Source organism: Muscardinus avellanarius (genome assembly GCF_963383645.1).
Source record: "Muscardinus avellanarius genome assembly, chromosome: 14".
Lineage (NCBI taxonomy): Eukaryota > Metazoa > Chordata > Mammalia > Rodentia > Gliridae > Muscardinus > Muscardinus avellanarius.
This window is the reverse complement of record NC_137800.1, coordinates 10,841,142-10,864,667: the sequence shown is the minus strand read 5'-3', so window position 1 is coordinate 10,864,667 and position 23,526 is coordinate 10,841,142. Positions and strand designations below refer to the sequence as shown.

Sequence of the window (23,526 nt, the reverse complement as noted above, 5' to 3'; positions counted from 1 at the left end):
GTCTCCGTCAACAGGATTTGCTTTATGATGTACGACTATAATGCACCAATAAAAGTATATTATAAAAAAAAGGGGAACCCCAGAAAGTGATGGGCAAGCAGGAAAGGCGATTCTTTCAAACAAATTCATCACTGACCTGTAAAACTTAGTATGGAAAGTTAGAGACCGGGCAGGGCGGGCAGCGTGTGGCTCTATCCACACCACGCCATGCTGGCTCTGGAAGCCAGTGCTGGGCCTCCCGGCACATCCACGTGCAGCAGACTGGAAGTTGTAGCCGGAGATTTACTGCGGTGGGACTATTTACACCACGGAAATTGGCCAACACTATAAATCAAGGCTTTTCTGTAGAGAGTGGGGAAGCTAAATTACCAACATTCTACTGGGAGGGGGGCAGAGAGGGGGTGAAAACTCTCCTACAGATAAATTAAGTAGAATCAAGCATGTGGTGAGCATGGCTAGACCCCCCAGGTCTATCTCACACGATACAGAAAGAGGTCAGGTACTTGCTCTTGCCTCCTAAGCCCAAAACTTGCTACTAGGGCTTCACAGACAGCCTCAGCTACTCAGTGAGGCCCTTTGCAACTCAGTGAGACCCTGTTTCAAAATAAAGAATAAAAAAATAGGGCTGAGATGTAGCTTGGAGGTAGAATACCCCCCGGGTTTCATCTCCAGTACCCCTAAAAAAATAAAAATAAAAACAATAAATAAATAAGTAAGATAAAAAGACAGAGATGGGCTGGGGACATGGCTCGGTGGTAGTGCATGACTGGATTTCCTGGGTTTGATCCCCAGCACTAAACAAACAGTCATCACACTAGCTAGAGAAATTACTAAATAATCGAAACGTGCAAAATCCCCACAGCTACCTGCAGTAGAGAAATACTCCAGGGGTGGGGCTGAAATTCATGCCAAAAACCACGTGCGCCTCCGTGGCCCAGAGGGACTGCACCCTGCAGGCGGGGCCCAGGGAGCTTCGGGCCAGGCCGAGGAGGTGGCTGCAGGAGATGGCGGGTCAGGGTGGCACTGCCTCATGTAAGCTGCTGCGTTTCTTCCCCAGAGTGCAGAGATGTGCTGCTGCCGCTGCTCACCGACCAGCTGAGCGGCCAGCTGGACGACCACTCGAGCAAGCCTGACCACGAGGCCAGCTCGCAGCTGCTGAGCAGCATTCTGGAGGTGCTGGACCGGAAGGACGTGGTGAGTCACGTCATCCTCGAGGTGGCTACGCCCCAGCCGCCCCCTTTGCAGGCAGTTTAGAACTCAGGCACCGGGGCATGCCGTGCTCGTTTCAGAGGTGACAAGGGGCCAGCGCGTCCTGTGCAAATCTAGATCTGGAGGAAGTCGCCACTTTTCTGGAGGAAAAACCTCTGCTGGCTGGTTTTCCCAGCTGGTCACCACTGAGATCCCTACAAGGACTTTTAAGAACTGCTAAGTTCTACCGAGATACACTGAGACATTCTGTGTTTCTACAGAGGCCGTTACCCTGTGTCCTCTTCGGCCCGACACTGTTGTGGCCGCCTCTGTGCTTCTGAGAAGTGCTGTAGCGATGTTCTCTCTGACACTGTTGCTTTCTCTGGAGCCTCGCGGAAGCTGTGTTTTCTTATCTTCTCTGTGATCTAGCCCCTCTACCCAACCCCCTGAAAACATGGGGCTGGACCTGCCTGGATTTCCCACATCTTAGAGATAGCACAGCCTTCCGGCCTAGGCAGGCTTCGCTGAAGAGGCTGGGGAATGTTGGCCCTGCCCTGGGACGGGCTGGGACGCTGGCCATGAATGAGAGGCGTAGCACCCGCCCTACACAGCTCGCCTGTTACTGGGGTTCTTGTGCTATGATTGGGTTTTGTTTTTGTTTTTGGTACCAAGGACTGAACTCAGGGGCATTCTATCTTCAAGCTATACCCCCAGTGTGTTTTATTTATCTATTTTTTTGGAAACAAGGTCTTGCTAAGTTGCTTGAAAGGCTCACTAAATCGCTGAGTCTGTCCGAAACTACAATCCTGCTGTCTCAACCTCCAAGTACTATACCACTATGCCGGTGCTGTGCTTTTTTATTTTATTTTTAATCCATGCCTCGTCTCCCCTACTAGGCATAGATCTCTGGGTTATTTTCCTAACCCCACCCAGAGCCCAGCACAGGATTTGCGCTCCTAGTTAGAGGCGAGGAAACGGCAGAAAGTGAATAGCTCTGAGAGAGGCATGTTTAATGAATCACTTTCATTCAGAGAAAGGGAAAACCAAGGAGGAAGAATAGAAAAAGTGAAAAAGACTTAATCCTTCACTAAGAATACACATAGATGTACTGCTTGATATCACTTACGTGTGGAAGCTAAGAGAGTTGATCCCATGAAAGCAGAGACAGGACGGTGATCACCAGGGGCCTGGGTGGGAGAAAGGTGGGGCGTTGGCACCAAAGGACACAAACTTCCATATCTAAGAACACAGCTGGCGCAGTGGTGCACGCCTGAAATCCTAGTGCATGGGAGGCCGAGACACGAGGATTGCCTCATGTAGCAAGCAACTTATCAAGATCCTGTACCCCCCAAAAAAATAAAAAGAGGTGTAGCTCAAAGGTAGAATGCCCCTGGGTTCAATACTCAGAACAACAACAACAACAAAAAAAAAATGTGAGAAAGTTCTGGGAATGGAAATAATGTACAACATGGGTAGTAAGGACTATGTTAGTTACCTTGATTGTGGAAGTCACCACAATCACACAGTGTACACCAATATCATTGCACACATCTAACACATACAGTTTTATCAGTTAAATATTTTTTAAGAGCCGGATGTGGTAGTGTATGCTTATAATCCCAGTACTTGGGAGGCTGAGACAGGAGGATCACAGATTCAAAGCCAGTCTCAATAATTTAGTTAGTGAGACCGTCACAACTTAGTGAGACCCTGTTTCCAAAAGAAATAAAATCGGGCTGAAGATTTAGATCAGAGGTAAATACCTGTGGGTTCAATCCCCCACGCCACCAAAAAAAAAAAAAAAAAGAAAGAAATATATTTGAAGGACCGGGAATGTGATTCATTGGTTGAGAACTTGCATGTGCAAGGCCCTGGGTTCAATCCCAGCACTGCTGAATGAATGAATGAATGAATGAATGAATGAATGAATGAAACAAATGAATAAATGTGTATATGTAGCCAAGTGTCTATAATCCCAGTACATGGGAGGCTGAGACAGGAGGATTACAGGCTTGGGGCCAACCTCAGCAATTTAGTGAGAACCTTGGCAACATAGCACGATTATGTTTCAAAATAAAAAATGAAGCCATCGGGTGTGGTGGTGAACTCTTATATTCCCAGCATTTGGACGGCTGAGCATTTAGTGAGCCCTTTGCAACTCAGTGAGACACTGTATTTCAGAATATAGAATAACAAATAGGGCTGGGGCTGTAGCTCCGAGGTACAATGCCCCTGGGTTCCATCCGCAGTACCGCCAAATAAATAATAAAAATAAAAATAAAAAAGCTGGTGATATAACTTAGAAGTAGAATACCCCCAGTTTCAATCCCCAGTGCCAAAAGAAATAAATAAATAAATATATATATATATATATATATATATATATTTTTTTTTTTTTTCTTTTTTGGTAGTACTGGGGATGGAACCCAGGGGCCTTCTACCTCTGGGCTACATTTCCAGACCTATTTTTTATATTTTATTTGGAAACAGGGTCTCTTAAGCCAGCATGGCTGGCTTTGAACCTATGCGATGCTCCTATTTCAGCCTCCAAAGTGTGGGGATTACAAGCGTGCGCCACCACCCCCGGCTAGAAATAAATATTTTTAAATAAAAAATGAAGTGTTCACAAGGATAAACACAATGATTTACATATTTGTGGCCTTAAGCAGGAGTGTTTTTTTGTTTTTGTTTTTGTTTTTGTTTTTTTGGTGGTACTGGGGTTCCTGGAAGCCCTTCTACCTCTGGGCTACACTCCCAGACCTATTTTATATTTTATTTGGAAACAGGGTCTCTTAAGCCAGCGCGATCCTCCTGTCTCCGCCTCCCAAGCGCGGGGATGACGAGCGAGCGTGCGCCACCACGCCCGACGAGCAGGAGTTTTAAAGTATCTATGAGGAAGGCAAAATGGGAGGAGGCTCTGCAAAGTTGAGTGTATATTGGAGTTGAGCGCGGAGCGTGTGCATCAACGATAGAAGATGCAAGAAGGACAGAGGAAGGATGCGCAGGGCGCACAGGTGGCAGCACAGAGACAACCATCACCCTCCTGATTCCTGGAGGGAGCGAGTCCGAGTTCCTTTGGCTGCTTTGCAGCGTGAAGCTCGGCGAAGTTGGACGCTGTCTCAGGGTCGCACGTGACCCGGTCAGCCTGTTGACCCCTCGCGTCGTGGTAGAAAGTTGATCTTCCATCGCCTTCCACAGCCTGAGCGGCTTAAAGAACAGAGGCCATCTCCCCCACTTCTGGAAGCTGGAGTCTGCAATGAGGGTGTGGGGCCAGGGGTGCCCAGGGGGTGGAAGCCAGGGGCACTCTACCTCTGAGCTGCACCCCCAGCCTTATTTTATTTTATTTTATTTTATTTTATTTTATTTATTTATTTTTGCGGGTTTGGGGATGGAACCCAGAGGCATTTGACCACCGAGCTAATAAAAAATAGGGCAGGGCGTCAATTTTTTGCCCTATTTTTTATTCTTTATTTTGAAACCGGGTCTCACTGAGTTGCAGAGGGCCTCACTAAGTAGCTGAGGCTGTCTGCAAACCGTGATCCTCCGGTCTCAGCCTCCCGAATGCTGGGATTACAAGCATGCGCCACCACGCCCAGCCTTATTTTATTTTTTATTTTGAAACAGGGTCAATCCTCCCGTCTCAGGCTCTCAAGTACTGCGGTGATAGGTGTGGGCCCCTGCGCCCAGCTTTATTCTTTGTTTTGAAACAGCACGTGCCTTAATCCCACTCTCTTTTGTTTGTTTGCTCTTCTTTACTTTGGTATTAGAGATCAAACCAAGGGTATTCTGCCACTGAGCTACACCCCCAGCCATTTTTATTTTAAAACAGCCTCTTGCTAAGTTCCTAAAGCTGACCTCACACCTGCCATCCTCCTGTCTCAGCCTCTCAGATACTAGGATTCAAACTGTGTTCCACCATGCCTAACCTACCCTTATCTTTTAACAGATACAACTGATTATTTTAATTAATTCCCTTTATAAAGTTATAAATTATTCTTTTTTTTCAGTACTAGGGATTAAACCCCAGAGGCATTCTACCTCCAGGCTACACCCCCAGCCCTATTTTCTCTTTACTTTGAAACAGGGTCTTACTAAGGTGCAGAGGGCCTCACTAAGTATCTGAGACTGACCTTGAACCTGCCATCCTCCTGTCTCAGCCTCCCAAGTACTGAGATTACAAGCGTGTGCTACCACGCCCAGCTAAAGTTATATATTGTTCTGTGACAGCATTTTTTCCCTTTGGGGAAGAGATGGCTTTGGAAGAGATTGCTGTGTGGAACTCGTCGGCGGAATGATGCGACATCCTGTGTTTCAGGGTCCCACGGCGTCGCACATGAAGCTGATCATGGAGCGGCTGCTGAGAAGGATCGACAGGACGGTGATTGGGATGAGCCGGCAGTCTCCGCACATCGTGAGTTCCACGAGCCTCCGCCACGTCCCTGTGTCCCACTGCCTGTGGGGACCGCTGGCTTGAGTTCAAATGAACCGGAAGTGAGATGAAATCCAATACCCAGAGTGAACCAGTGCCTGGAGAAACAAATAGTGTTAGACACTGGCGTGATTGTGAGCTACGGGATCATTTACACCCTGTAATAAAAGCCTTAGCGGAGCATGGTGGCGCACACTCTAATCCTGTACGGAGGAGGCTGCGACAGGAGGATCACAGACTCAAGGACAGTCTCAGCAAATAGTGAGACCTTGTTTCAAAATAAAAATAAAATAGAGCTGGCAGCTCAGAGGTAGAAGGCCCCTGGGTTCAATAACCAGTAAAACACACACACACACACACACACACACACACAGCCTAGCACAATAAGTTTATGTTGCCGTCTAATTAGAAAAATTAACTTGTTTAAGTAAGAGTATAAAACAAAAAAGATGTAGTCAGACAGTCTCTGTTTCCAAGTTTAGAAGGTCATTCCCTCCCTTCCTCCCATGAACAGCTGCACCTCCTTCTCCTCTGTGCCCAGTTCACTTACATTTTTGATGTTTTCACATCTACGTGAAGACAAGAGGGTGGTATGCCTAGATACTTGCCCCCTTGCTAGAAAATCGGAAGTCTACCATTCAAATTTGTTTGAACTAGAACAAAGTATCTCACATGTGTAATTCCTTTCCTTTCCTTTTTTTTTTTTTTTTTTTTGTGTGTGTGTGTGAGGGGGATGTTATAAATTGAACCCAAGGGCATTTTATTTTATTTTTATTTTGAAACAGGGTCTCCCTGATTTGCAGAGGGCCTCGCTACATTGTTGAGGCTGGTCTGGAACCTGTGATCCTCCTGTCTCGGCCTCCCAAACACTGGGATTACAAGCGTGCACCCACCACACTTGGCTTCAAATGTGTACGTTTTGACCTCACAAATAGAAACCCCATTAGCCATCGTGTGATTTACTCTTTTTCTTCCAGTCTGGTGCACTGTTCCACGTGGACCGTGGATTGGGGGTAGCTGGCTAACGGGTTCTGGAGTTAGTGAATGGCGTTCAGGTGTCTAACCAGAGAGTGACATTTCTTTTCTTTCTCTCCAGCCGCCACTCTCAGCTCCGCGGCAGGCTGAGTAGGCCTCGCTGAAAATGCTTGCGACCAGATTTTAGAGTTATTTTGGGTTTTGGACTATTTGCATAGACTTTACTAGTTGAGTATCCCTAGTCTAAAATTCCAAAATGCAGAATGATTCAAAATTGGAAGCTCCTGGTGGAGCATTCCAGGTTTCTGAGTTGGGGATGCCCAGCTGGCACCTTGCTTTCTCTTATTCATCTTCCTCCACCCCCACATATTTTTTAACTGATCTAAATATTCCTGATGTTCGCCCATAGAATTCCATAATACAGCTCCCAAGGAGAAACTCAAAGCCCCACTCATGTCTACATTTTAGTTAGTAACCTAGTTGAGATCTTCGAATTGGCGTCCTCTGACCTACAGGTGTCAAGAAATCATAGCTTCTAATGAGAAGCCCCAAGCTTTCAGATCCCCTAGTTCACTAATGGAGGAAGGTTGGTTTGAAACAGAGATAGCAAAGCGCTTCCTCTTGGCTCTTTGGAAGGCATGTGTTTCCCTTTCAATAGGGTCCCTGCAGAAGTCATTGGGTGTAAAAACTAAAGTCAGCGCCGTTCACCTCCTGATCCGTCAGTGGGTGCCCCACGGAGTCGGGGGTCTGTGCTTTCTCTTCCCCTCCAGGGCAGCTTTGTGGCCTGCATGATCGCCATCCTGCGGCAGATGGATGACAGTCAATACAGCCACTACATCAGCACGTTCAAAACCAGACAGGACATCACAGTAAGTTGCCTTCGCTGCGCCCCGGTAGCTGAAGACTTCTTATATTAGTTAACAAATAAACAAATAAGTGAACAAACAAGCAAGCAATGTGAAACTGAGCCATGTGTGGTGGTGCACACCTGGAATCCTAGTGCTGGGGAGGCTGAGACAGGAGGATCGTAGGTTTGCAGCCGGCCTCAGCAGCTCAGTGAGGCCCTCGGCAACTTAGGGAGACTCTTTGAAAATAATGTAAAATAGGCCAGGCGTGGTGGCGCACGCTCGTAATCCCAGCATCTGGGAGGCTGAGACAGGAGGATCCTGGTTCACAGACAGCCTCAGCTACTTAGTGAGGCCCTTTGCAACTCATTGAGACTCTGATTCAAAATAAAATTTAAAAAATAACAGGGTTGGGGGTGTAACCCAGAGGTAGAATGCCCCTGGGTTTCATCGCCAGTACCACAGCCTTATTAATCAATCAGTTAATTTATTGATTGATTAATAAGGCTGGTGGTGTACCTTAAAGGTAGAATGCCCCCGGGCTCAATCTTCAGTGCCAAAAACAAGAGGACTGAGGGTATAGCTTGGAGGTAGAATTTCCTTGGGTTCAACCTCCTGGATGGATGGATGGGTAGATGGATGGATGGATGGATGGATGGATGGATGGATGGATGGATGGATGGATGATGGATAGATGGCTGCATCTCAACATCATGAGAACAGGGTTCTCTTCCACTCACCTCCAGTGCTACGTGATTTTCATAGAGGTTACAGGAAGAGCTGGTCCTTGCTTTCTGTCCTGATGGAGCTTGAAGAAGGGCACAGCCCACACGCCAGTGAGTCACACACACCGTAACTCTTGGATTCAAAGAGAGCCTTTATTTGGAAACATTTGAGGATGGCTTTTCTGCTCTAAAAGTGGGATAGTGCCTTACTCGTAGGGACTTTTGAAGGCTGGGTTTGGGTTTGCAAAGACTTCTGCCCTGTGGATGATAGCATCCTTTTGGAGAAGGAAGCAAGAAGGAGTAAGTTTTCCCCTGTCCCTTAGCACGTTTGTAAGCTGTTTTCAATTGAAAATACTCAGCTGGGCCTGATGGTGTATGTCTGTGACCCCAGTACTTGGGAGGCTGAGACAAGAGGATCGAAGGTTCGAGGCAAGCTTCAGCAACTTCACAAGACCCTCAGCAACTTAGTGAGATCCTGTTTCAAAATAAAAAAGGGCCGGGCGTGGTGGCACACGCTTGTAATCCCTGCGCTTGCGAGGCTGAGACAGGAGGATCGCACAGGTTCAAAGCCAACCTCAGCTACTTAGGCTCTCAGCAACTTAGTGAGACCCTGTTTCCAGATAAAATATAAAATAGGTCTGGGAGTATAGTCTGGAGGTAGAAAGCCTCTGGGTTCCACCCCCAGTACCAACAACAACAACAAAATAATAATATTAATAATAATAAAACAAAACAAAAAAGGGCTGGGGGTGTAGATTGAGTAGACTACCCCTGGGTTCAATCCCAATACCAAAAAAAGAAGGGGAAGGAGGAGAAAGAGGAGGAGGAGAAGAAATAATTTTGTTCCTCTTTGTTATAAACAGTAAAGTTGTTTTTATAGATACATCTCAGTGGCAAACTTGGGCCTCCAGCTCCTGCTCCAGAAGCCTTCCCCTTGGGGAAGCTTCAGTGTAGTTAAACCACTTAAACCATCCATGAAGATTTCTTTTTGTTCGGTTGGTTGCTTGCTTTTTTGTTCTGGGAATTGAACCCGAAGACATTCTATCTCTGAGCTCTACCCCAGCCCTATTTTATTTTTTATTTGGAAACAGGGTCTCACTAAGCTGCTGAGAGCCTCACTAAGTAGGACTGGCTGGCTGTGAACCCGGGATCCTCCCAGCTCAACCTCCCAAGTACCAGGATTACAAGCGTGCGCCACGGGCCCAGCTAAGGTGTTTTCCGATCAGAGATTGCAGCGGGGGCGGGCTAGCGGACTGAGGTTCCCAGCACACTCGCCCTCACGCAGTGACTGTCATCATCCTGCTCGTGCCAGGCTTCTGTCGGCTCTAGATTTTCTACTCTCTGCCCACATCATACTGAGACTTGGTGGCCAGTGTATCCAAGTTTCTTTCTTTCTTTCTATCTTTCTTTTTTTTTTTTGCAGTATCAGGGATAGAACCCAGGAGCAGTCTACCTCTGAGCTACACCCCCAGCCCTATTTTTTATTCTTTGTTTTGAAACAGGGTCTCACTGAGTAGCTGAGGCTGGCCATGCACCCCGATCCTCTGGTCTCAGCCTCCCGGATGCTGGGATGACAATCGTGCACCACCACGCCCGGCTCCCAAGGACCTTTCTTGCCAGCCATCTTCCTTTGGGGACGCCCCCTTGATCTAGGAGAGTGGCCCGTAAGTGGGTGGCCGGCTTCCCTGTTCTCAGTGCACATCTTTTATGTCCTAGTTTCTGCCGTCTTCCACAGCCTGTCTAGTTTCTTTGTCAGTCTTGGTCGTAGCATTTGTAAAATATGGACAATTTGTTTGCCCTCGTTTTCCTTAAAGAATTGCGCCATGTTAAAAAAAACCAAATTATATGCAGCTACCCCTGAAAGTTCTTCATTTGTTCCTCAAAAGCTTCTGGAGGGGGGGGGGAGCCATTCCCAGCCAGCTGTGGTGGCGCATGCACAGCTGTAATCCCAGTGCTTGGGAGGCTGAGATAGGAGGATCCCGGGTTCGAGGACAGCCTCAGCAAGTAGAGACCCTCATCAACCTAGTGAGATCCTGTTTCAAAATAAAAATAGGGCTGGGGAGTATAACTTGAAGGTAGAATGCCCCTGGGTTTAATCCCCAGTACCACACACACACACACACACGGCCATTCTATGGGCTGAGGAAGGTCTTAAATTGTGTCACATGCTGGAAGAAAGGCCCTGAATGGAACCCGTTTGCCCAGTCTCTCTTCGTTCCCTGCAGGACTTCCTCATGGAGACCTTCATCATGTTTAAGGATCTGATTGGAAAGAACGTCTATGCCAAAGACTGGATGGTCATGAACATGACTCAGAGCAGGTAAGGCGGCCATGGCCGGCCCCGAGGGACCTGGGTCCGGATGCCCATCTGCTGCGTGAGCTGTGGGAAGTGCGCTTCCGTGTCTGAGCCTCGGCTCCATCACCTATAAAGTACGGATCTTCCCGCACCTGAGATCCTGATGTGTGCGCACAGGAGCCCCCGTCACCTGAGCTGCGAAGTCGCTCCTCTGGGGGTCTCTGCTCGCCTCCGTGTGGGCTGGGTTCTCCTATCAGCCTCGGCACCAAGGCCACTCCGCATCCTTCGGCAGCTCCAGACGGCCTCCCGACAGTCCAGGCCGGCTTGCTTTCCCAGCCGTGTCCCCGCCCTTTCCCTGTGCCTGTCCCCGTGCTCTGCCCTTCTGTGCTCTGGCCCGAGCACCTTCACTGTTGGCTGCCTTCCCCACCTGCAGGCCTTCCCAGCTCCCCAAGGCCCGGCTCCAGCCCCAGCCTTTCTGACCTATGTGCCGTCTTTTCTACCAACGCCCACTGAAACCCTCTCATTGAATTATTTTATAAGCTCAGTTGGACGATGCTTAGAGGTGGAGGTTTTAAGTTTCTTCTCTCACGCTGTAATCCTTTTAGTGAAAGAGTGTACAGATTTCGTTTATGAGCTAAGGAAGGCGAATCATGATTCCAAGCATTATTGTTAACTCTACATGGTTCTGATACCTGATTAGAAAAATCCTCCTCAGCCTGGTGTGGTGGCGCACGCCTGTGATCCCAGTACTTGGGAGACTGAGACAGGCGGATCACGGTTCAAGGACAGCCTCAGCTGCTGAGTGACGCTCTCGGCAACCGAGTGAAACTGTGTTTCAAAAACAAAAAAATAAAAAAAGTTGGAGGTATGGCTCAAAGGTAGGATGACCCTGAGTTCAGTCCCAAAAAGGAAAGAAAAAAGGAAGGAAGGTTGGTTGGTTCTCAGCTATGTACAGATTAGAGGAACGACAGTGTCAGGAGTCCTAGACTGTGAGAGAAGTACTGTAGCGAGGTACGGATTGCCCCAGAAAGGCCGTGATGCCTGGACGTCACCTTGGCTCCAACCTTTACGAGTTAACCTGAGGCTTTTCCATCTCTTTTAAGAAAAATGAACTTCTGTGCCCTCGTAGGTGGGCTGTGCCCGTTGCTGGCTTCCAAGGACATGGGTGGCTTCTTGCTGGGTCCGGGGCTGGTGCTTGGTGGCTGTGTTTTTAGCGTCGGTGAGGCAGTGTCCCTGCGTCACAGAGGCGCCTCCTTCACCCACAGCCTTCTCCCCCAGGGTCTTTCTCCGTGCCATCAATCAGTTTGCTGAAGTCCTCACCAGAAACTTCATGGACCAGGCAAGCTTTGAACTTCAGGTGAGCGCCCGCCCGCCGTCCCCGCCAGCCCCTGCCGGGGGGCTGTGCCTCTGGGATGTCACCTCTGTCAGGGATTGTGTCCTTGTCACATGAGAAAGGTTTTCCTGTGCTTTCTCATCTCCTACAGCACCCACTCCTGACACCCTGTCCTCCAAATACAATAGGATAGGGTTATTTCTTTTCTTTTTTTTCTGTAAAAGCAGTACATATAAAAAGAAATGTAAGCTGGTCGTGGTGGCGCACGCTTGTAATGCCAGCATGTGGGAGGCTGAGACAGGAGGATCATGGTTCGCAGCCAGCCTCAGCTACTTCGTGAGGCCCTCTGCAACTCACTGAGACCCTGTTTGAAAAGAAAGAATAAAAAATAGGGCTGGAGGTGTAAAAAAGAAAAAAAGAAGTCTAGAGAAGTAATACTGAGCCAGCCTGGTGGCTCATTCCTGTAATCTCAGTACTTGGGAGGCTGAGGCAGGAGGAGGACAGCAGGTGTGAGGCCAGCCTCAGCAGCCGAGGGAGACGCAGAGCAACATAGCAAGACCCTGTTTCCAAAAATAATAGGGCTGGGGGTGTAGAATGTCCCTGGGTTCAACAACCGCTGCGCCCCCCGGGAAAGTAATACTGAGCTGCAAAATACAGCTGAGTAAAAATGAGAAAACTGAAAGTATAAATGTAATATTCTCCCTAATCCATTTCGGGACCACCGGGAAGGCCTGAAACCACAGATACTACCGAACCCTCTATGTATGCTCTCTTTCTTATCTATACAGGCCTCTGATAAAGTCTAAATTTTATTTATTTATTTATTAAAACAATTTTTTTGTAGTACTGGGGATGGGACCCAGGGGCATTCTACCTCCAAACAACACCCCTAGCCCTATTTTAAAAAATATTTTATTTTGAAACAGGGTCTCACTGAGTTGCAGAGGGCCTCACTAAGTATCTAAGGCTGCCGGCGAACCGCGATCCTCCCGTCTCAGCCTCTCAAATGCTGGGATCACGAGCGTGCGCCTTCAGGCCTGGCAAGTCTCGTTGCTAAATTAGGCAGAGTAAGAGATTAACCACAATAACTAGTAGTAAGATACAACAGCTACGACAGTGTACTATGATAAAAGTTATGAGTGCGGTCTCTCTTTCTTGAGTATATATATTAATGATTTTGGACCGTGGTTGTGACGGGGGGTAACTGAATCTCAGAAAACAAAACCGTAGATAAGAGTGATGACTACGGCTCTACCCTGTGATGCTAACATTTTGTGGTTGATTCTGGATAAGTATGCACAGATACACAGACACATTCATCATTGCACAAAGGTACATGGAGAACTCTCCTACCGACAAGTGGGTTTGGTTCTAAAGAACAAGTGTGAACAATTTGGAAACTCCAAAGTGGTTGTAAAATAGTTGCTCTTACATCCCACAAATACTAGAGCGCTCACACGTACCAGGCATTATTATAGTCCTTGGTGAGGGCGCATCAGCCCTTGATCTTGTAGAGATCACAGTCCTGTGTTTTGTTCACACTATCTTTTTTATGTTATAAGCTTTTTTGTATCTGTAGAGTTTGTTCTTTCTTTCTTTCTTTCTTTCTTTCTTTCTTTCTTTCTTTCTTTCTTTCTTGTGGTACTGGGGGTGGAACCCAGGGGCTTTTCTACCCCCAGGCCATACTCCCAGCCTGTTGTATACTTTATTTGGAAACAGGGTCTCACTAAGTTGCTGAGAGCCTCACTAAGTAGCTGAGGCTGGCTTCGAACCTGTGCGATCCTCCTGTCTCAGCCTCCTAAGCACGGGGATGACAAGCACGTGTCACCATGCCTGGCTCTGTAAAACCTTTAAAGAGAAAAGTCAAAAGGAGAGGAGACTGTGTGTGTGTGTGTGTGTGTGTGTGTGTGTGTGTGTGTGTGTATGCATGCATGTATATATATATGCATATATGTTTAAAGAAATATACACACACGTGCCAAAATGGAATTGAGCTGTGCAGTTTTCCGATAAGCTATTAATTAATTGTCTTTACTTTTATTCAGATCCATGATGTTTTCAATGATGAACCCAGGGGCATTCTACCTCTGAGTTACACCCTAGCCCTATTCTTTTATTCTTTATTTTGAAACAGGGTCCCACTAAGTTGTAGGGGCCTCAATAAGTAGCTGAGACTGTCCGAGAACCATGATCCTCCTGTCTCAGCCCCTCAGATACTGCGATTACAAGTGTATGCAAACACGCCCGGCCCCAATCATTTTAATGGCTGAATACAATTCCTTACATGGCTGGTCAGTGATTTATTTAGGCAAATTCTTCTTGAGAACATTTTGATTGTGTCCATTTTCCTCTTAGGTTAAATAACACTCTGCTGACCTTCGTTGTTATAAATATTCCCAACTATCCGCAGTTAGTTTGTCGGGAAAGTTCCGAAAGTTATTTACTAGTTGAAAAGCTTGGCAGAATTGTAAGGCTTTTGCTACATTTTGCCAGGCTGCCTACTATAAATAGGTACACTTATTGGCAGCAGTTTTCCTTTATCCCAGGAGCAAAGAAAAATGTAAAGTTTGAACTTTTTCTTTTTTTAAAAAAGCTTTAAGTCTCAAAACTTTGAGGACTGGATCATTGAAACCCAAAAAAGAACATGTAGTCCCGTGGATCTGGGCTTCTCATGAGTCCCTGATTAGTGACTTCCGACCACGTGGTTTCAGTATGGCCCTCACCCATGTTCTTTTCCTTTTCTTGCCGCTCCCACAATGAACTCTGAACAGCTCTGGAACAATTACTTCCATTTGGCGGTGGCATTTCTCACCCATGAGTCCCTTCAACTTGAAAGCTTCTCACAAGCCAAGCGCAACAAAATTGTAAAGAAGTAAGTGTCCTTTTAAACTTGGCAATGATCAGGAAGGTGGTGTTTTTGGTGTCGCAGAAATTACCGTTCAGTGACTACCCGTGGTGTTCGTGAGGGAGGTCTTAGTCACTTAATAGGCCGCGTGTTCCCCCAGACCCGCATCTTTCTTCTCAGGTTCCCATCCATCCCTGGATCCTTCATCTCTGGCTCTTCAAGAACTGTGTACCTGGGGAAGTGCTGGCAGGCACTTTGTGCTCAGAAACAGCTGCCACCTGCTGGCAGCTCATTCAAATTGCAGGCATAGTGCCGCCTCCTAAAACTGACTTCCTTGTATGTCGCCTACCTCTCTGTCATTTCAGCAAAGAAGCCAGAACTTCAAAATAACCTGAAAATGCTCTTCAGGTTCCTGGCTTGGAATTCAAAATGAAATTATGTGTGGGAATGATGAGACATTCAGTGATGTGTTTCACTGTGTGTGTCTGTTTCAAAGTTAATTGAGAAGCCAGAGACTTGAGAATGTAGTTTAAAAATAATGTGAGAGTCGGGGGTGGTGGTGCAGGCTTGTAATCCCAGCACATGGGAGGCTGAGACAGGAGGATTGTGCAGGTTCGAAGCCAGCCTCAGCTACTTAGTGAGGCTCTCAGCAACTTAGTGAGACCCTGTTTCCAAATAAAGTATAAAAAAATAGGTCTGGGAGTGTAGCCCAGGGGTAGAAAGCCCCTGAGTTTCATCTCCAGTACCACATACACGCACACACACCAAAAAAATGAGGAATTTATTATTTAAAAACTGAAATTCTAGTCTCATTTCCCCTCCCTGGGATATCTGGGATTTTAGGCAAATTGTTTAATATTCCTCTACTTTTGATTCTTCCCTAAAAATTTGAAGTTGATAGCTAAGGGAAAATATTTAGTTGCTAATATAAAGATAAAAGTATAAACTGTTATAATTTCCCCAAGGATTGAGTATTGAGAGATACTGGAACCCAGGGGCATTCTACCTCCAAGCTACACCCCCTGCCCTAATTTTTAGTCTTTATTTTGAAAAAGAGTCTCACTAAGTTTCGGAGGGCCTCGCTAAGTAGCTGAGGCTGTCCGCGAACCCCAATCCTCCGGTCTCGGCCTCCCGAATGCTGGATTACAAGCGTGCGCCACCACACCCAGCTTGAGATACTGATTTTCCAAATGGCTCCCTTGCTTTAGAATGTAGCTTTATAACTTCTTTAACGGATGGGTTTTATTTTGGTTAAACAGATTAAACAACCGTAAGTAAAGTTAGTTGATTGCAAGTATGGTAAGAAAAAAAATGGCTAATGACTAATGATTCTGGTTTTGGTCAAAGAAAAGCGTAACTGTGAAGACAACCCATGTAAAAATATGTCTGCATGTGGCCAAAGGTAAAGTTGGGGGAATGAAAACATTTACATTTAAGTTATAGAAATGGGAATGAAGGGTATCTTTTTTTTTCAAGCTTTGTCCCATTTTAATGGAAGCATCAATGGCAGCATTAATAAATATTAGAAATAGTTATTATTTACTGTTGATAATGTATCGGACCTTGATCAGATAGGCTTATCACTAAGATAAAATGAAGACTTCTGCTTAAGATGGAATCATAAGAGACATTTTTGGGGTTTTTTTTTTTTTTTTTTTTTTGGTGGTACTGGGGTTCCTGGAAGCCCTTATACCTCCGGGCTACACTCCCAGACCTATTTTTACATTTTTATTTGGAAACAGGGTCTCCTAAGCCAGCGCGCGCGGCTGGCTTCGAACCTGCGCGATCCTCCTGTCTCCGCCTCCCAAGCGCGGGGATGACGAGCGTGCGCCACCACGCCCGGAATCATAAGAGACATTTTGAAATATGACTTAAAAATACTCACTTTTGAAGGCATTTTCAAAGGAGGCATTTGAGGGAAAATGTTGGGGCAGTTGTAGCTGAGCAAATAGTCTAGCACAGCGGTTGTAGGACGGATTGTGGACCTATATTCAAGCTCCCTGGGAACATTAGCTCTACCAGTGTGACTGGCCTTCCTGTTCGGTTGACGATGGGACTTCACCTCCAGCCAAGAGCCCCTGCCTGGACAGACCAGTGCTGCTCTCGCCACGTCCAACCAGGAGCCTTTGTCAACATGGTTTCCCTAATCACACCCCCAAGCAATTTCCATACCCCTGAGAACCTCTATCTCTCAATGTGCTACATGAATGTTTGTGATGTATAAATAAAAACAGGAAGGCGTGGGCTTGGCCCCCAACGGACCAGTCTTCACCCCTGCGTGGGCAGTGTTGCTCCCAGTGAGAATGCGTGCTCCCAGCCCGAGAACTCGGGGCAGGTGCTGCTGCAGACGTTATTACCCGGCCTGGTTTCGGTGGGCTAAGCCACGCCTCACCCCCGATTCCTTTTGACTGACACGTATGTGCAATGTTTCTCGTTCTTCTCCCTTCGGTCAGCGTGTTAATCTCATCTTCTCAGCTCTGTTTTCAGCGCTGGCATTTAGTTCCTCGTTTGTTTTTTTTTTTTTTTTTTGCAGGTCTGGGGGTGGAACCCAGGGGCATTCGACCTCCGAGCTACACCCCCTGCCCTAGTTTTTTTATTCTTTATTTTGAAACCGGGTCTCACTGAGTTGCAGAGGGCCTCACTAAGTAGCTGAGGCTGTCCGCGAACCGCGATCCTCCGGTCTCGGCCTCCCGAATGCCGGGATTACAAGCTTGCGCCACCACGCCCAGCTTCTCCTCGTGCTTTTAAAGTCCCCCGCCCTCTGTGTGGCTCAGTGCTCTTTTGAGGCTTGTTTAGGGACTGGTGTCATTTTTTACGGTATCCCTGCCTTACCTGTGACCCAGAGGGACCCTGGCTGGTTCTACGCCCTTCTCACTGTGTACCTCACCGTCCATATCTCGTGCGATCTGCAGCTTCCATCAACAAATGCATGGAGGAAAATGCACATGTATTGAATATACGCCTACTTTTTTTTCTTGTCATATTCCCTGTTCAATTCAGTATGAGACGTATTTATATATGATTTACTGCGTTAGCTGCACTGTAAGTAATTATCATAAGTAATCTACAGATGATTTGAAGTATGCAGAAAGATGTGCATAGGATTTGTGCAAATACTATTCAGTCTTATGTATGTGGACTCTAAGGGGGGCGCAGGAAGCACTGTCCCCTCCAGACGCCGGGTGTGACTGTGTTGCATGCAGCTCGTTTCCACTGCAAATCCTTTTCTTGGTTTATGATCTTCTTCCTAGATATGGGGACATGAGAAAGGAAATCGGCTTTAGAATCCGGGACATGTGGTATAACCTGGGTGAGTGTCAGACCTTGCACGGGTCTGAGTGGGACTCCGTTGTGATAAGCTTCCCACCTCAATTCCAATAACCTTGAGACGTATTTGTCTGTGGGCCTGGAGTGAAGGTCATTCCAAGGTTTCACACCCACATCTCAGCCGGGACACCAAGCACGAGCCTTCTGTTCCCACAGCACCCACAGGCCATCGGAAGGCTGTCTTGGGTCACTCATTTCTGAATCGAGCTGATTTTCCCGCAGAAACTTTTTTCTTTTCTTATGGGCCCTGTGGAGGAAGATTGTAACGCTTGACTTACAGTGAGGTGACTTTTTTTTTTTTTTAATATCCTCATGTATTTCCATTCAGGTCCCCACAAAATCAAATTCATCCCGTCCATGGTGGGTCCGATTCTAGAAGTCACTCTGACCCCGGAAGTGGAACTCCGGAAAGCCACAATCCCCATTTTCTTTGATATGATGCAGTGTGAGTTCAATTTCAGTGGAAATGGCAATTTCCATATGGTAAGAAGTGAGAGCCTCTGTTGTACTAACGCACACACCATCCATTCTTTCTTATTTTTGTTCTCTATGGCAAAGCAGTACAAATCAAAGTTGATTTCAGAATTCATTTTTGCATTTCATTTTGGAAAGCAATGAAAGATACAGTCAAATAGCTCAGTCCAGAGCCTGGAAGGGAGCTTTTTGATCTCTTTTCTTTCCTAATATAGCACCGTCATTGGACAATTAAAAGTTGACTTACAAGCTGGGTGTGGTGGCGCACGCTTGTAATCCCAGCATTCGGGAGGCTGAGACAGGAGGATCTCAGTTCGTGAATAACCTCAGCTACATAGTGAGGCCCTCTTCAATTTAGCGAGACCCTGTTTCAAAATAAAGAATAAAAAATAGGGCTGAGGGTATAGCTCAGAGGTGGAATGCCCCTGAGTTCAACCCCACAAAAATAAAACTGAAAAGTTGACTTGAAAGCCAGGCATTGTGGCACATGCCTGTAATCCTAGTACTTGGAAGGATCACCAGTTCAAGCACAACTGCAGCAACTTAGCAAGGCCCTGTTTCAAAACAATAGAAATAAAGTAAAATAGGGCCAGGGTATAGCTTGGAAGGCAGAGCTCAGAAAAAGCAACCCCATTGCCAAGAAACAGACAAGAAGCAAGAATGAGCCAGGCTGAAGAGGTGCACGCCTGTAATGCCAGTATTTGGGAGGCTGAGGCAGGAGGATCACAGGCTTGAGGCCAGCCTCAAGCAACTTAGCAGAGCCCTGTGCATCTTAGTGAGACCCTGTTTCAGAATAAAAAATAAAATAGGGCTGAGGGTATAGCTTGGAGGTAGAATGCCCTGACGTTCAATCCCCAGTACTACAAAAGGAGGAGGAAGAAGAGGAGGAAGAGAAAGAATCAAATAGAAAATTAGAATCATTAGATTATTTTTGTGTACATAGTTGCACCAGAAAATAACATTTTAGATTTGTGTTTCTTCTTTGGCAAGTATAAAGCAAAAGATAAAATAATGCTAGACTGTGGCAGAGGTTTTAACACGATCTTGGTATACTATCCATGTATGACTGGAAGTGGGATCCTTTCCTGTCTGTGTTATAAACAGTTCACCTAAGCCAGGCATGGTGACACATGCCTGCAATCCCAGTATTTGGGAGGCTGAGACAGGAGGATCACAGGTTCGCAGCCAGCCTCAGCAATCTAGTGAGGCCCTCCACAACTTAGTAAGACCCTGTTTCAAAATAAAGAATAAAAAATAAGGCTAGAGGTGTAGCTCAGAAGTAGAGCGCCCTTGGGTCCAATCCCCAGTATCGCAAAAATTAAAAAATAAAGAGCTTGCCATTCAATAAAGGGGTTGGAGCCAGGCAGGCGTGGCGGCGCACGCTTGTAATCCCAGCATTGGGTAGGCTGAGACAGGAGGATCACAGTTCGCAGACAGCCTCAGCTACTACTTAGGCCTTTTGCGACTCAGAGAGACCCTGTTTCAAAATAAAAAGTAGGGCTGGGGGTGTAGCTCGGAGATAGAATGTTCCTGGGTGCCGCAAAAAATAAAAATAAAAAAGGAAGGGAGGGAGGGAGGCGTCGGGTCAGGTCCAGGGTCGGATCTAGGAAGACCGGCCAGGTGTCTGTCACATCCTCTTTTTCGCATGCAGCCTTCTGTGAAATTCTCTGTTTGCTTTCAGTTTGAGAACGAGTTGATCACTAAGCTGGATCAGGAGGTAGAAGGGGGCCGAGGAGATGAACAGTACAAGGTTCTTCTGGAAAAACTGTGAGTATCTCAGAAACCAAGCCTGGAGTGGGTGTCCTGGCCGGGCAGGGGCAGCAGCAGAGCCTCTGCTGCAGGCAGGGCTGCCGAGCAGTGTCCCTGGGGCCGCCCGCGGTGGTCCTTGGCGGCGGCGATGGGATCCGCAGCCTCCGGCATTGATGTTGTTTATCTGACAGGAGTCAGATGCCGGTGCGCCCCGGGCCAGCCCAGCCCTGGAGAACAGAGCAGGTGGAAGAGACGAGATGTATAGACGATGGCGTTTTGCCCGGTGCCTGGATATCCGAAGTGTTAGCACTTTTGTTAGCCTTTAATTATGGCTTCAAAGCAACCATTTGAAGGGAGAAAAAAAACATTTCAAGGTCAACTTTATATTGAGAAATACCTTATTCCCCAAAGACCTCTAAGAACAAAGCCGTTGAGTCTCTGGGCGGCTCGGCCTCCCCTGCCCTGTCCCCTGCCTCCTTCCGCAGATCTATTCTGAGCTCACGTGGCCGCAAGCGTGCCTCCGCCCCACGCCTCCACACACTCACCCACACCCTCCTGCCCTCCCTGTTCTCCTTTGCACAAGTGGAAGGATAGTAAAAAAGAGCGCCCGTGTGAGTGAGAGTCCTTGGATGTTTCAAAATAAAGAATAAAACATAGGGCCGGGGGTGTAGCTCGGAGGCAGAGGGCACGGGAGAGACAGAGCTTCAAATCCCGCGCTCCCCGCGTGACGTCTCTGTTTAACTCCATATGCGATCAGAATGGCTGCAGTTAAATTGCTGCAGTTTGAAGGCCAAAGAAAGAAATGGAATGGAAACGGGAGTCCGCCTGTGGATCCAGTCATTCAGATTTCACGGCCGGCTCCTCCCTTTGTTCTAGGGACTGAGAATAGTATCTGTTTCTCAGGGTTGTTGTTAGGATTAAATGGGACAGTGTGCCAACATAGTGTCTAGGACAGCCCATGTTTTGCAAACTGTTGGCTGCTGTAGTCATAGTATTTACACATCTCACTATGCCTCAGAGTTGCGACTACCCTAGACCCAATCTTACTGTTCTTTGAATTTTGATGCTAAGGACCCACCTTGTCCTTTGCAGAGAGTCATATGGACCATCTTGTTCTTTACCTGTTTTGTGAGGATTTTTTTTTTTTTAAACTAGACTGAGCTTTTAACTAGACTGATAGAAACTCACAATTTTTTTCTTTATTTCTTTTTGCCATACTGGGGGTTGAGCCCAGGGACATTTTACCTCTGATCTATACCCCCAGCTTTTTTTTTTTTTTTAAACAAGATCTCACTAAGTTAATGTACACAAGCCTTAAACCTGCGATCCTCTTGTCTTAGCCTCTCAAGTACTGGGATTAGAGGTGTGCACCAATGCCCAGCTCTTTTTTTTTTTTTTTTTTTTTTAAGATTCTCAAATGAACCAGCACACTGAATACTCTGACTTGGAATGCAATTGATGAATAGCCTATATTTTAAGGAACTAGAAGTTCTTGTTTTGTTTTTAATAAGCCTCTCTGGTGATCTCTTTGTCCTATTTCCATCAGACCTCTTTCTTTGGCCTTCAGACATCCCAATTGATCACATATGAAATTAAACAGGGATGTCATGTGCATAGAGAAACACAATATTTACACATAACAAACTATTCATTTTTTAAAGATTCTACAGCCGAAATCAAGATCATTTTTTTTTTGTTTTTGTGGAGTTTGTTCTTCTTTGATCACTAGCTCAGAAAAGTAAGACTACTCAAATCTCCAATGCCTAAGAATAAGTGTCTGGAGTAATTTTTTTAGATCTTTCCTTTCTTTACTCCCTTTTCCCAGGTTTGTTTTGTTTGTTTGTTTATTTTGCAATACTGGGGATGGAACCCAGGGGCATTTGACCTCCAAGTTATGCCTCCCACCCTATTTTTTACTCTTTACTTTGAAACAGGGTCTCACTGAGTTGCAAAGGGCCCCACTAAATAGCCGAAGCTGTCCAAGCACCACGATCCTCCTGTCTCAGCCTCCCAAATGCTTGGGTTACAAGCGGGCACCACCATGCCTGGCTTCCCTTTTCTCAGGTTTTGTTTGTTTGTTTTAATAATTTACCTAAGAAACTTAGAACCTTGCTCTATAATGGGCCCAAAGGGAAAGGATCAGCCCACAGGCTTAGCCCCAGTCTGCTTCTCCACAATTCCGCGTTTCTATCTGTAAATAGTGCTGCCATTGGAGCAGCCACGTGTCTGGATCTCCACCAGGTCCCCTGGTCTGGACATCATCCCAAGGCTTTCCAGAAGGCCCTGAGATGCCAGGCTTTAGGGAGAAGAAAGACACTGGAAAGATGGTCTCATCCAGCTCGACCGGAGACATCAGACAGCATAGACTAACCTGTGGCCAGAAGTTCTCTTTCTGTCATATCGAGAGGGGAAAAATACAGAAACGTAAACTGACCTTCAGGGTAGGATGTTGTAGGCTGGGATTCTCGATGTCAGAGGGAGTTGATCTCAGTCCTAAAGAACATGTAGACCTTGAATACACAGAGAGTTGCAGCCTGGGCGAGGGCACCTAGGTAGACGGGTGCTCCTACAGCCCCGGGGAGGCCACCAGGAGCAGCCGCTGTTCCTCTATGGTGTCTGCCTGGTGCCCTGTGTCGCCTAGTCTAGCGCCACCTGCTGCTGGGACCTTGCTCAGCGTTCGCAGATGGTGCTGGGGTGACCGGGTGGAATCTGTCATTCATCTCTCCCTCCCCATCTCCAGGCTCCTAGAACATTGCCGGAAACACAAATACCTCTCCAGCTCGGGAGAAGTCTTCGCCTTCCTGGTCAGCAGCCTCCTGGAGAACCTGCTGGACTACAGAACCATCATTATGCAGGACGAGAGCAAGGAGAACCGCATGAGCTGCACGGTGAACGTGCTGGTACGTGCCCCCTCTGCCCACAGGGCACCCTGAATCACCTCTGTGGGGCCCGTGTCCTGCTGAGTCGAGGAGGACCGGCTGGCTCAGCTTTGGACCAGCAGACCTTGAGGATAGATATGGAAACAGGAATGGAAAATACACACCTTGAGCACCCCATTAGCACTTCCTGAAGCCCAGCCTTGCCCTGGTCCCCGCCTTCTCACCTGTGGTTGCTTTGGTATCGCAACGCCGGGACACAGTCAGAAGCCCCATTCGGTGAGAGAGTTTGACAGGTGATGTTCTCACGTGGTCAGGCTCAGACTCCTGACTCCACTGGCCCCTGAGCTTTAGGTTGCTGTGCGTTCCTCTGCTCAATATAAACTAAGACTCCTCACCTCCCGACTCTGGGAGAAAACAGTATATGAGGTGACTTCAGAGTTAGCTGCATATCTACTTCCTGA

General features: G+C 47.0%; 1 protein-coding gene across 1 annotated transcript in view; it reads left to right on the top strand.

The window, feature by feature from the left end:
- DOCK5 (dedicator of cytokinesis 5) overlaps positions 1-23,526 on the top strand; it is a gene marked incomplete at both ends in the record, with an annotated part of 214,053 nt that overhangs the window by 153,907 nt on the left and 36,620 nt on the right. The window contains 10 exons of the mRNA XM_080709742.1: positions 1,058-1,194; positions 5,504-5,599; positions 7,363-7,461; positions 10,388-10,482; positions 11,737-11,815; positions 14,563-14,663; positions 17,888-17,946; positions 18,292-18,446; positions 20,119-20,204; positions 22,927-23,086. Of these exons, the coding sequence (XP_080565868.1) occupies positions 1,058-1,194; positions 5,504-5,599; positions 7,363-7,461; positions 10,388-10,482; positions 11,737-11,815; positions 14,563-14,663; positions 17,888-17,946; positions 18,292-18,446; positions 20,119-20,204; positions 22,927-23,086 (1,067 nt within the window). The remainder of the gene's footprint in view (positions 1-1,057; positions 1,195-5,503; positions 5,600-7,362; positions 7,462-10,387; positions 10,483-11,736; positions 11,816-14,562; positions 14,664-17,887; positions 17,947-18,291; positions 18,447-20,118; positions 20,205-22,926; positions 23,087-23,526) is intronic.